The sequence below is a fragment of the Trichoderma virens genome (assembly GCF_000170995.1).
Source record: "Trichoderma virens Gv29-8 chromosome Unknown TRIVIscaffold_6, whole genome shotgun sequence".
NCBI lineage: Eukaryota > Fungi > Ascomycota > Sordariomycetes > Hypocreales > Hypocreaceae > Trichoderma > Trichoderma virens.
In genome coordinates this window covers 1,880,328-1,893,402 of record NW_014013743.1, presented here as the reverse complement: position 1 = coordinate 1,893,402, position 13,075 = coordinate 1,880,328, and the positions used below count along the sequence as shown (strand labels likewise).

At 52.3% G+C, this 13,075-nt stretch overlaps 5 protein-coding genes across 5 annotated transcripts; 2 read left to right on the top strand and 3 right to left on the bottom strand.

Moving 5' to 3' along the window:
- Positions 1-1,360: 1,360 nt before the first annotated feature.
- On the bottom strand, positions 1,361-2,922 carry TRIVIDRAFT_200963 (uncharacterized protein; the record flags this gene model as incomplete). Its single annotated transcript, XM_014101407.1, has 6 exons — positions 1,361-1,397; positions 1,512-1,607; positions 1,651-1,752; positions 1,800-1,850; positions 2,382-2,457; positions 2,550-2,922. 6 exons carry the CDS (start codon positions 2,920-2,922, stop codon positions 1,361-1,363), a joined length of 735 nt encoding a protein of 244 aa, XP_013956882.1.
- Positions 2,923-4,196: 1,274 nt separating this feature from the next.
- On the top strand, positions 4,197-6,410 carry TRIVIDRAFT_230648 (uncharacterized protein; the record flags this gene model as incomplete). Its single annotated transcript, XM_014101406.1, has 1 exon — positions 4,197-6,410. One exon carries the CDS (start codon positions 4,197-4,199, stop codon positions 6,408-6,410), a length of 2,214 nt encoding a protein of 737 aa, XP_013956881.1.
- A 393-nt stretch (positions 6,411-6,803) lies between these two features.
- Positions 6,804-8,112, top strand: TRIVIDRAFT_209227 (uncharacterized protein; the record flags this gene model as incomplete). Its single annotated transcript, XM_014101405.1, has 1 exon — positions 6,804-8,112. One exon carries the CDS (start codon positions 7,005-7,007, stop codon positions 8,001-8,003), a length of 999 nt encoding a protein of 332 aa, XP_013956880.1.
- Positions 8,113-8,355: 243 nt separating this feature from the next.
- On the bottom strand, positions 8,356-9,682 carry TRIVIDRAFT_29748 (uncharacterized protein; the record flags this gene model as incomplete). Its single annotated transcript, XM_014101404.1, has 2 exons — positions 8,356-9,483; positions 9,611-9,682. The coding sequence occupies 2 exons, from the start codon at positions 9,680-9,682 to the stop codon at positions 8,356-8,358; spliced, it is 1,200 nt and encodes a 399-aa protein (XP_013956879.1).
- An 824-nt stretch (positions 9,683-10,506) lies between these two features.
- TRIVIDRAFT_60490 (uncharacterized protein) lies at positions 10,507-12,410 on the bottom strand (the record flags this gene model as incomplete). Its single annotated transcript, XM_014101403.1, has 2 exons — positions 10,507-12,360; positions 12,402-12,410. 2 exons carry the CDS (start codon positions 12,408-12,410, stop codon positions 10,507-10,509), a joined length of 1,863 nt encoding a protein of 620 aa, XP_013956878.1.
- Between the last annotated feature and the right edge of the window lie 665 nt (positions 12,411-13,075).

Sequence of the window (13,075 nt, the reverse complement as noted above, 5' to 3'; positions counted from 1 at the left end):
GCATTGCTAGGCGTTGAAACATAATCTTGCCAGGCGGACAGTAGGTTCGCCACAAACAATAGCATGGCCTAAGGATTGGCGTCCGCGTTTGTCGGGAGCTCCTTGGGTCGCATCTCGTGTAAATACCTTGTAATTTTCCTTCTTTTCTTATTGGTCTCCTGCTTGTTTGGGGAGAGATTGGCCTCGTAGGGGAAAGTATACCGGCCTCTGGCTATGTCTATCACTTGTAAGAACTGCCCTCCCAAGATGCTATCGGTATTAACTAACACACAACAAAAGTGAGATTACAGATAGAAGCGGAGCAGGTCACAGGACGCGGGAGAGACGAGAAGCTGCCGTTCTCTGTGGTTAATTAACTGAGGGACTGAACGAGCCTCGCGACTGCAGCCTTTCCTCAACTTGATATCAAGATTACTGGGGTTTGGTAATGGCATTATCAACTGCCCGTCATGAAGTATTCGTTTCTGTTTTTGTTGTTTTCTTAATGCTTTTTCTTTTAGTAAAGGAAGAATCTGCTGTGCATGAGAATAAGTGAGAAGGGGTTAAAGGAGATGATGAGAAAATGAGAAAGCATGGATGATGGAAGAGACATTACGTTACTGTCTCGGCGCATCTGCTACGGCGGATCAAAATTGGGCGAGATATATACTTCGACTTTTGGCACTTAATAGAGGATATGGGCGCGGGTGGTGATATCGTGGCATATGGATTTTATCCTCGGAGTTGGGGCATGATTTACACGACGCAGACAGAGCTGTCGCCTTCTCAACATTTACGGAGTGCTATGACTATATCTATTTGGAAACAGCTATTCTATTCCTTGTGATGCAGTATTAACATTCATACAAGGTGGTGATGATTGGAGACTAAGTGTCGGGGCTGTTCAGAATTTTTGATACATATCTATAAATAATAGGGTCGATCTTGACATACCATCTTACTTTCTTGCCCATCTCCCGCTCATCTACGCAAACCACTACAAGACTACGATCACGAAATGATGAATGCTATCCAGCATGCTGGCCTAACCTCATTACAACCAGGGCATGCCGCAGCTAGCGGGCATACGTGTTGTGTTGATTGATGGCGGAGCACATTACTCCGGTATATGAAGCAAGTCGCAAATGTGTCATTGGCCTGGGTCTTGGCGGGAGGCTGGCAAGCAATGTCTCTAATGTGAACTTGATCGGAAGCCACTCGATGGGGTACTACTTGATATTACGAAGAATCTCCACGCCGACAGCCGCAAGACAACTTGGCCAGGTTACTTTGTTTCGCTCACCACATCAGTGGGCCGTGTTCCGCGTCCTGGTCCGGTCACCAGCCGGGCAAACCAAGTTTTTTTGTCAGCTAGAAATGTCTAGTGTCGGCCCAGGATTTTTAGGGTCGCCGAGAGGCTGCAGCAAAAAGCAAATTCGATTGCCGAGTCTCGGTGGAGAAGTCCCATGGGGATCAGCAGGTTTAATATGGGAGATGGGCTTTGCGGAGCCGGCGCTTTCTTTTGTACATACGAAGCGCTAAGAAGTGCGGCGTAATTCTGCTTGAGCTCAGCTTTGCTCATGGGTTCGACGGGCTTAGAGCGATTGGTAGCCTTTTGTCTGTCTGCGCTGGTTGAGGATAGGTCGCTATGGAGGGGAATCTCGGACTGACCCTACGGAGCAATTAGCAGGAGTGGTATCGCCTTGGCCGTGTTTCTTGGTGAACTGCATCCTCCTCGGATTCATTTGAGTAACGAGAGACCTGTCTGTCTGTCTGTGGATGATGGATTAGTGTCTAGACGTGCAGGCACAGGTACATACAGTTCGGTAGCTGCATCAATGGTGTTGCATGACTCTCCGTGCTCGGGCTGTCTATGACGAGACAGTGTCTGATTTTGCGAGCTGCAGCTGAAACAGCCCTGGGAGGTCTACAGGACGAGCGCAGAGCAAGTTTGTTTGCGCTCTGGGCCTAGAGAGGGGAGGTGCAGTGCTGTAACGGCGCCAGATCAGCGGGTGGCGCAGATTAGAGCCGCCTTTTGGTCGTCGTGGGCAGTCGCAAGCTGCCAATGGGCTGGTTGCCGGGCCTTTTGGTGCTACAAGTAGCTTGAGTAGGTGCCTGTAGCTACAGTTAGGTACAGTGCAGTCCACTAGCATGTCAGACCACTTCTTGATGGCTTCACGCTTTTTTCTCTCTTTTCTTTTTCTTCCTGCAGCAATGGACTTGTCTCGACCCTTCTATTTTGGCCTTTCCCCGGGCAGCATCTTCGCTTCGTGTCAGCTCAGCCAGCGATGCAGGCATTCTCTCCCCCCCAGGACGGAATTGACAGGGAAGCGCATTGAAGGACAAGGCAGAACCGAGCGGACATTTCTACTCTGCTGTATAGTGGAGGAGCCACTTCGTACCCGGGGTGGATAATTTCGCCTGCAGGTCCATGTCCCTTGCGTCGCCATGGATCACTGCAAAATACTCCTGCTGCAACTGTACCGGTGCCAAGTAGTACTACTAAGAGTACAAGCTCGTTGCTTGAGCTACCAAGCTGGATACGACGCCACAGCACCCTCGCAGCTTACGAGTACACGATGCAGTAGCCCGCTCAGAGTCTTTTGATGCCGGATAGACAATGAATGCATTGGCCATGTTCAGCGTTGGCCCGGGCCAGTGCATACTTGAACCATACGAGTGAGTACTCGTGCAACTCTGCCTCCCCTCGCAGTTGAACGCCACGGCCACTCCCTGCAGGACAGAGTGCGGAGCACAGTACGAGGCCCAGAGCAGCGAGACGGTACGAATCCTTGTCACGGTATACGACTCCACGGCAATCAGCGAACTGGAGCCTTGATCCCTGCAACTTGCCATCATCGCTTGGTTCATGTTCCAAATGTTCATCTCGGCTCGTCCTTTGCTCCTCAGCCAGGCAGTCGGGAGTTGGTAGATGACGGGCATACGGGTACACGCACACGTGTGAAAGCAAGGGTTTGACAAATGCTCCTAGTTGACCTGGACGAGAACCTTTCTGGGATCATGTTCACTTCAAAGGATCAACAAGCCGTCAAACAAGCGAGTGGCCAGGGTTGGACAACGACGGGGAGCCGATTCAAAAACAAAAAAAAAAAGCAAAGAGGGAGGGGGAAAACGAAAGAAGAGAGATACGGCCACTTGGCGACGGATTTCACATCCCGCTTACCCGCCGCCCATTCTCCTGCTGAATTAAAGACAAAAAAAAAGGAAGCACTTTCAATAGCACATTGTCACTGCAGTTAGTCTGAATGTCCCAGACCGAGACGGCCAATGGGCTATGATGGCGGAGCGCGCCACCAAAAGACGGGACCACTCTGCGAGCTAAATTGGCTCTGGAGATACCCGCTGTCCCATTGGAGGTTCCCTTTGATAGCTCGGGTTCCTTGCCTGCTCATCAGCCGGGGGTCCGGGGCTGGTCAAGTCAACTGCCAGGGTGCTGGGGAAGCTTAAGGCCCTTTCATCAAAAAGTGACCCGATGTTTAAGGAGAGGACCCATGTCAAAGACATTGCTTGGATAATGGCTGGAGAGTGATCTTCAGGGCTTTGTTCTTCATCATCTTCATCTCCATAGCCTCCGCTCTGGCGAACTACGGGCCAACACCCTCTCGCTCCCTTACTCTTTTTCTTTCTTCTTCTTCTTTTTGTGTTCAGACTTGCCACCCTGTGCGTAGCTCGTTCTCTTCATCATCACCCTTGGTTCCATGTGAACCAATTATCAGCCTCTAATATTTTCTTTTTCACTGTACAACTCTCCTTCTCCATACATCCAGACCCGCTTGATGCTAGACAGAGCTAGGTCTCCCATTCGCTCGCTCTTTTCCTTCTCTTTTCTTTTTCCTTTGCCCTTGTAGGCCAATATCGCTCCTCTCAGCATACATAGCACACTCCAGTGCCCTCTTACACCCCCCTCCCAGCAACCAACTGAGACATACATCTGCCCTATCGAGGGCGGAAGAGCATACACGAGGGACAATTCGGTCCTCAGGAGACTGACTACTGTGAGGCGTATGCAGTCTGTATGCGTTCTATTACACGCCTAGTCTACAAGAATTGATAGCCACCAGGTTTTCTTTCAGGCCAGGGAGAAACTTGGAGAGCGAGGGGCGGGTTTTCGAGTACGCAAGGGCGTTGCCACCTTTACAGTCTGGCTGTTGGCTGCTGATACTTGCCCACTAGCTCAGTTTATTTGAGAAGAAGCCATGGCAGCCTCTGTTGGTTCAAGATTTCTCACACCCTGGGTGGGGGACCAAAACCCTCCTCCGTCACCACTTGCTTCAAATCCTGTCATCTTTCGTCGGTATAGCACCGGCATCAACGAATTACTGGATCGCAAAAAGGACAGGAGATCATCCATGATCGATCCCGCTATGGCGTTGAAGAACCTAAGAAGCTCTTATCACGGCAAAGGCAACAGCCGCGGTGATGATGATCTAGAAGACGAGCCTCCTCGCAATCGAATCAACCGTTACAGCAGAGATGACACTACGAGCTTAGCCGATTTCTTGAAGAATCACGAACCACCGTCGAGCAGCTACATGTCGGCTCCCTTTGCTCATCCAGACGACAAGGAGCGGGAGTCGAAATGGTCGAAATTCATGGCCATGAAGAGAAGAAGCAAATCAGTTCCCAGGCCTCCCCAAAACATTCAGCTCCCAGACTCGGCAGTCTCGGGCGTCACCATTGGCGGACACAGGCACATTGCCATCTCGATCCCTCTCGAGGCTATGCCTTTTGCTCCTGACTCGACAACACAAAACTCCGCCAATGCGAATAACAACACCAACCCAAAGGTGGGAGGAACAAGGAGCGAGTATGCCACGCTTCCACGAAACTTTGCCGTCCAGACATATTCGAGGGAAAATGGCACCGTCACTGTTTTCCCCACTGCGGCTGATGAGGTCCCTGGGTTGCCCAAGTCCCCTTCTACACAGCGCTCTGGCCTTTTGTCCCAGCAGTCCATCTCATCGAGTTTGGAAGAGAGGAGCAGCTACACGCAGAGTAGCACTGGAGGCCACCACAAATCTAGCAGCCAGTCTACGGGATACTCTACAGAAGGATCTACAGGGGCAAGTATTGGGAGCAAGACCAAGACCAAGCCACCGGGCTACGTCAGTATTTTCCCAAAGGTTACAGATCCACCGCATATAAATGCGCAAGGAATGGTGGTTTGGGGACCTCAGAAGAACCCGGCAAGGCCAAACAACCAGCAGCGTCCAGCAAGGCCCTCAAGCATGGCTGTTGCTGCTGGCCAGAGGCACCGTCACCCCGCACACTCGGCATCAATTGACGGTCTCTTGAGCGTGGTCAAAGATATCGAGACCGTTCGAGACGGATACAATAAGAAGCCGCTTCCGAAACCACCAGGGAGGAGTGACTCTCGGGCTAAGCAGCAATACAAACCTGGCGTCGGATTCCCCTCCCCCATCACTGAGGAATCTACCGATGGATCCTCCGGGAGCACCAAGCGTAGTATTCGCAAGGTTGTGTCTGCTCAATCAATGCTAGCAGTTGACAAGGAGCTGCCTTCTCGCCCATCAACAGCAGGCTCAATACAGAGCCGCCGCGAGAAAGTTCGAGACAAGAAAAGGAGAGACATGGAAGCTGCAAAGGCCTTCAAAGAGCTGCAGCGACGAAAGTCTGAGGATGAGCAGAAAGAAGACGAAGAGGGGGAACAATCGCCAAATAACGAAGACGTGCAAGTGGAGAGTGAGCGCCCTCAGACGGCATCCCTAAACACCCTCGTTCCCATCGTTGTCGTCGTCGATCTTCAGCCCTCACCTGGACTGCCAGACGACAAGAGTGGACCGGGGGCATCTCCTTCTCCGTCACGGTCTGCTTCGCCTTCATCGGATATGGGCCAAATGCGGCTTTCGCGTGACATGGACAGCGAGTTGTATTTGCAGCACAAGCGAAACCTGATGGACAAGCAAATCTTGCGGCTCTACGACTCTTACCACGAAAACCGGCTACGAGATGTCGAGCGCCGTATCCGTCGGCTTGAGCGCAATGGCGACGTTTGGTTGCGTGCTCTGGTACCTGTACTCGATGACATGAGCCGCAACATCAAGACAGCTAGCCGCGCCAACAAGGCTGCAGATGCGGATGGCCGAGGCTGGGCTTCAGATGACGAAGTTAGCGCATCAAGCGCAGAGCGTAAAGCTCGCAGCACCAAACGGGCCAAGACGCCTACAAGGAGAGCAAGCCTATCGCGAGATCGGATCGTGGCAGGACTCATTGGGGAAAAGCTTGCGTCTGAGGACAGCGAGTGGAGCGACACAATGAGCAAAAGTGACGATGTAAGCGGTTTGGGAATCATTGAACCTCTGATGAGAGAACTGGCCGGTGAAGCGAGACGGAGACAGCAGCAGCTTGCAGAGAGAACGGCGGATGATTGGCGTCACAACACTGTATAGGCGCAACGGGGGGACAGAGAAGCATTCTGACTTGATACTTTTACTCGTGTTTTTCTTTGTTTCTAAAAAAAGGGCAGCGGAAGGAATGGGCGATGTCTCTTCTTCAAGGCGTTTCTGGGGAGATTATCACGTAGCTGTATGCTGTATTTGATTTTGAAGATGAAGTGCGAGCATGTTTTTTTGAGGACGGATATACCGAGCTATGGTCGTATTTATTTACATATACCCGTACACGTCTTGTCTTGACATTCTTCTTTTACTTGTTTAGTAGTTGTACTGTAATCTGGCATAGCGCCTGGCATTAATTTTCATATGTTTGAGCTGATTGGCTGGCGATTTTAAAGTTTGGCTACGCGATGTAAATGAAATGGTGATGCAAATGACAGTCGATGACAGAACCGTGGACGAAATAGTTGGCGTCATTGAGCCGCCAGCAAACAGCTGAAGCCCGCGATTCTAAGGATTCTCATCTCATCATCTCATATTCATCAAATCCACTGCGTTAAAAAAAATTCAAGCCATCAACCATACCCATATGTAATGCTCACTGCCATAAAACACATCATCCGCCGTCTGTAGCTTCATCCCGCAGCGATGCCCTCAACGCCATGGATCTTCATCTGCCCCTCCAGCAGAGGCATCGGCAATGCCCTCACTCGCCACGTCCTGCGCCGCACGGCCCGATTGTCTACGGCCATTCCGGTTCTTGCAACTACGCGGCATGCTGATCCGGCGGTGGCCAAGGCCGCGCTTCTCAGGGATGTGTTTTCCACTCCGTCGTCTCCATCGTCGTTTTATTCGTCATCGGCGTCTTCATCGTCACTGTTAGACGGACAGCAGCAGCAGCAACAGGAACAGCAACAAAAAGATGAGCTCTCAAAACGCCTCTTTGTCGTGCGCTGCGACGTCACAGACGAATCCACCATCGAATCTGCCGCCCAAAAGGCACACAATCTGTTCCCCAAGGACTCGCACCACCTGCACCTCGCCTGCGTACTGCCAGGCGTGCTCCTCAACCCGGAGAAGTCGCCGGCGCAGGTCGACGCGGACGCGGCTCTGCAGTCGTTCCGGGTGAATGCCGTGGGCCAGCTGCTGGTGGCGAAGCATTTCTTTGGATTCCTGCCCAGAAGGGCCACTGCCATGTCGCCGCCGGGATACGAGTACGACGACGAAGACGTCGACGAGGAGGACGACTATGGGGACGAAGACGAGGACGAGGCGGAGGAAGAGGCCGTGCTGAAGCTACCCCAGCACGCTACTTGGCTCAACATGTCGGCGAGGGTGGGATCCACGACGGATAATCGGTCCGGCGGCTGGTTCTCGTACCGCGCGAGCAAGGCGGCTGTGAATAGCATCACCAAGAGCCTGGACATTCAGCTGCGCGCCAGGGCGGGCGGCAATGCCATTGCGGTGGCGTATCACCCTGGCACGGTCAAGACGGAGCTGAGCAAAGACTACTGGGGAGGCGTGCCCAAGGAGAAGTTATTCAGCACTGAGTATGCGGCCGAGAGGCTCATGGACGTGGTGTGTGGGCTGGGGGTGGAGGACAGAGGCCGATGTTGGAATTGGAAAGGGACTGAAATTCCTCCTTGAAATTCATCGGCATAAATGACACACACACACTCTCTCCTCCTCTCTTACAAGCACATATGAAAATAGGCATATAGGAACACAGGCACAACATTGAAATTAAAACGTCTTTATAAAATGGCTCTCTTGTAAACGGCATGCCATGCTTTTGTCTTTTCCCGTCCGCCCAAATAAGCCCCCCCTTTCCCTATAATAAAGAAATAAGCCAGCCGTAGTATTCTCTTCTTTGTCCCCTTCTCCCTCCATTCAGTTCACTCAAAAAGCGCGGCGCGTGGAATATGAATAACAAAGCACCTGCATGTAGATGAAGCATGGAGACATACGCCTGGTACATCTCCGCAAAACAAGGCATAATCTACAGCTCAACCTCTTGGAACGATGCCCCGTCTGCGGGCCTGGACTCGTCCTCGTCATCATCGCTGACTTGTTCCACAAGAGCTGATTGGGGCTCAACAGGCCGCAGTGCCACTTTTTGCTCCTGAACGTCTTCTAGACGTACTTTTTGCTCTGCATGCTCGCCCGACTTGATCTTCTGCTCTGACGACTCTCCCTCCTCCTCCTCATCGTCTTCGTCTTCCGGGGAGTTGGAATCATCTCCTGCCTTGGATGCCTCTGCTTCTGACTCATGATCCTTCTTCCCGTTGACAGGTGCGGCGGCCGCTGCTTTGCTGTTCTGAGCCTTATCAGGAGCTGACTCGTGCGCCGGTGGTGACGCTCGAGGTGGTGTGTCCTTGGGAGGCACGTCTTTGGCGGGAGGAGGAGGCAGCTGGTCATCGCTGGGAGGTCCTGGCCGCATGACGTCGAGGTAGAACTTGGTGACGCCGAGGATCCTGCCGTTCTGCTCGCAGGCCGTCACCCATTCGGGCCGCACCACGGGGATGTTGTTCTCCACGGCCTTTTCCCACGCCGTCCCTCTGCCTTCAGTGGTGACAAAGTGCGTCGTGTCGATGCGCACCCCGTCGACAATCTTGGCTCCGATGCGCTCCACCGCACGCGTCAAGTTCTCTCTCGTCGTCGCGGGCAGAATGCCGGTTGTAATGGTGATTCCACTCAGGTCCGTCATCTTGTGGGTTCGCACAACCACCTTCTCGCTCGCCCGCGTGCCGGCGCTCGTCCGCAGGACCAGGTGGAAGCTGTACTCGGTGTCGACAGCCAAGCCGCTGATCTTGGTGCTGTGCATCTCCAGCGGCCGCGGGATGTTGCCGGCCTTTTGCCCGTTGCGATACAGGCTCAGGGACATCAAGTCGGCGGTAGCAAGCTCGATGGGGTCCCATTCCAGGACGACGGAGGTTTGGGTCGCATTGCGGCAGCGCAGGACCGGCGCGGCGGGTTCGGAGGCGCCAAAGGACTGGAAGATGCGATCTTGAAGGGAGCGGAATTCGTCTTCCGCAGCAGCCTCCTTGCTGACGTTGCGGCCAACCGTAATATCCACGATACTACCGGAGGAGATGTTGGGAGGCAGCAGAATGGAAGGGAACTCGATCTATATGTGTTCAAATAGCAGCAGTTAGACGTGGAGCTCAAGATAAATTCAAAATAAAGCACAGCACAGCGCAGCAGTGTAGAGCAAAGCAAAGCAAAACAACAAAGGCCAGCTGGGCGAGACATACCAGGCGCTTGTCCGGGGTCAGCAGCACTGTGACGCCGGCGTCAACCTTGCCGACCGTCAGGGAGACGAGCATGGCTGTAAGGACAAGAAGAAGAAGAGAGAAAGAGAGAATGCAAGGGGGGGAGAAGAGGTCGCCGCTATTCGTCGAGTCGCAAGAGGCTGCCCTTTGGCGATTGTTAGGGGATCCCTGGCTGGCTGTGCTGTAGACAATCAATCTGCGCGCCACGTGAGATTGGCAGGATTGGATGCCCAAGGAGGGAGCTTGTCGGATCTGAAGCTGTCGAGCGTGAGTCTCGGCGGCTCAATGGTGTAGGCGCAGAGGCAGCGGGAGGGGAGATGCAGGAGGAGAGGCTTCAAGATCGAGTCGAGAGGAAAGAGATGATTATTTGATAGCGAGAGATACAGAGAGAGAGAGAGAGAGAGTGGCTTGATGACAAGGCCGAAGTGGGTATTGAGCTCTAGTGGGCCGCGAATATGTGACATGCGTCAGCCTTCTCCAAGTATAGAATACGAAGTATTGGATACCAATGGATCTTGTAGATGCTACTGCTCTACTCTATTCTCATTACAGTAACGACTGATATTTGGAAACCCTAAATAATTCCAACGAAAGATCCCTTAATTGTATTTGCTTTTTTGATTTTTGGTTCCTAGTGGCAGTACTTGTTTCCGTCTTGGTGTCCTCATTACCCCTCCAAAGCGCCGCATATTAATCCGCTATACCACTTGTACCTCTCAAGTAAACAACAGCAATATCAACATCATCACAGCTTTTTACCCTCCCCATCCTCGTTTTGGTTACCCAGTGCAATCGTCTAAATCTGATGGCATGGTTAGTATGTACAATAATCAAACTCATTCTTCTGTCTTTACTATACCTCTAATGCCTTGTCTTGTTTAGTATATCTCATCGTCGACATCGACATCGTCATCGTCATCGTCATCGTCATCAACATTGACATCGACGTCCATGTCATCGTCAGCGTCCTCATCCACAATCTCCCCAGGAAATACCCTCTCTATAAACTCTTGAAGCTTGTGAACCACGATGTTGTGATGGTCAGCATCCATACCGGTAGCCTCACTGGACGCGAGCTCATGCTTGGAGATGACCCTCTTCACATGCTTGAGAGAAACATTTTCGCGCGTGGCGTGCTCCAGCACAAAATCCACCCGCGAGTAATCCATCCTCTGCTTTGGGCGATCGCACACAAACTCCAGCGGAGACTCCTCACCGTTGACGCCCTCCAGCCTGGAGCCATACTGGAGGAGCATGGCAATGATCTCACCAGCTTGGCTCAAGGGAGGAGCTCTCGCGCGTCCCGCAGTCTCCCAGAGATGACGGAACAGGCCTCGCAGAAAGCTCTCCTCCCGTACGTGCAATGGATTCTCTCGATTTAGCACCGCCGTGTCCGGCCTGGCACCGGCCTTGAGCAGGATCTCGGTGCACTCTGGGTCTTGGGCTTGTGCGGCGGCAAAGAACAGCGGCGTGGCATCGCTGTCATAGTCGAGGCCGACGTCATTATGAGTACAGGATCTCGTGTCAAATTCAAGCCCCATCTCAATGAGACTTTTCAACGCGACTCGACGTGGTTCCACCACCTCCCCGATATTGGGGGCTGGCCGAAGCAGTTGGTGAAAGATGGTCCAGCTGTTGTGGTTCACCTGGCACAAAAAGGGATCGGCCCCTTGAGCGAGCAGTGCTTCAACGGCCTTGAAGTTGGGATAGTCATAAAGCGTCGACCTGGATGCCGCGGCATACAGAGGAGTCATGCCATGCGTATCCTGCAAGTTGATGTTGGCACCGCCCTCGAGAAGCAGTGTAAGCAGGGACCCGACGATCCCATCATTGCAACCCCTTGCTGCGGCGAAAACGACGTTCCTGTTGCATATGTCTGCAGTCTCAATCTCTACGCCTGGCACTTCTAGAAGCCGCATTGTCGTGCTGAGATTTCGCTGAGCAACAGCGTGATGCAAAACACTAGTGTTGTCCTCAAGGCCCTTTGTCCTAATGTCGGTTTCAGGGTCCTCGAGGATCATTTCAAGCACATCGTTCATCCCACTTTGCGAGGCAAGATGGAGCGGCCCCAAGCCAGCGACATCTACATTGCTCTCTCTGAGGCCTCCCAAATCAGCCACAAGCCTGGCCAAGCTCGGCTGGTAGCTGATTGTTTCAAAGCTAAGGCCGGGACATTCCTTTGCCGTTTTGCGCGCGCCGTGTCGTATCAACATCTCTGACGATATTTCACCCTCCTTTGCATGAGCCAAGGCTGTGTGGAGCGGATACCATGCTGGAAAGAGTGGTCTGAAGTTTACGGCATGGCAGCTACAGAGGCCGACTGACGGAATGTCGACAGAGGCCCCATGATCAAGGAGATACCGTGTGATGTGATGAAATCCCTTCATTATAGACATGTGGAGCGGCGAGAATATCCTTCTAGCATCCACCCTTCTCCTTTTGGACCACACGATGGTTATTCTCAGCTCAGACCGCAGGTCATAGAGGTCCAAGTTTGCGCCATGGGCATAGGCTAGCTTTATCGTATTCAACGAGTCGTTCCTAGCCGCCCAAAGAACACAGGAATCTTGGGGGTGAGCTTCAAACACGTTACGTTCGTATAAGACACTATTAAGCGTTATATACGCGTAGCGGAATGAAAGAACAAGAGCCCCAAGGTCCTTTTCGCTCTTGATGAATTCAGCGATATTGAGGAGAATCTCCACGGGCATCTTATGGAGCCCCATCTTTGCCTTGGTTTGCTCGTACAAGACTGGTCTTCGGATAATCTGACAAAGAACATGGTTAGTTGATGTTTAGATGCAACGAATTTTTCCCGAGCTTGAGGGGTATACTCACTGAGCACCTAGTGACTGATGCGTCTCTAGAGGTTGTTGGTAAATGACATTTCTCGGAAGACGCTTATTGACTTGAAAATAGAGTTCAAATGAATGCCTGTGTGATAATGACTTGAGCGGCCAGTATTGATGATTCGCCAGAGTAGCAGTCAGTTGAAGAGGAGAAAGAAGAAGAGGCGCATCTCCTTCTACCAACACCGCCGACGAAATATGCGACAGAGCCCATGTTGCCAGCTGAGATAATATCATATGCCATGACTGTCGTGTTACTAAACTTGGAAAAAAGAAACGAAAAAAAAAACATGTTTTGCTTTTTCTCAGCTGCGAGCCGCCATCACACCTTAGTGCGCTGCAAGTCGTGCCTTTTTTCAGCACACCGGTCACGCCAGTCGCCTCCCGTGCTGCAGTCTCTCATATTAAATTCCATTAACCCTTGCCTGTTTTTATCTCTCTGGCCTGTGGGTGAGCGACAGGTGGCCAGGCTGTGCTGCAACATGCAGCAGGGGCTTGGCACCATTCCTTGATGGACCTCTCTACCAACGCTACCACTGCAAGGGAGGATGCTCTAGACTGCGAAGCTGAGGAGAAGGGGGTTCAAGGCAAAATATTG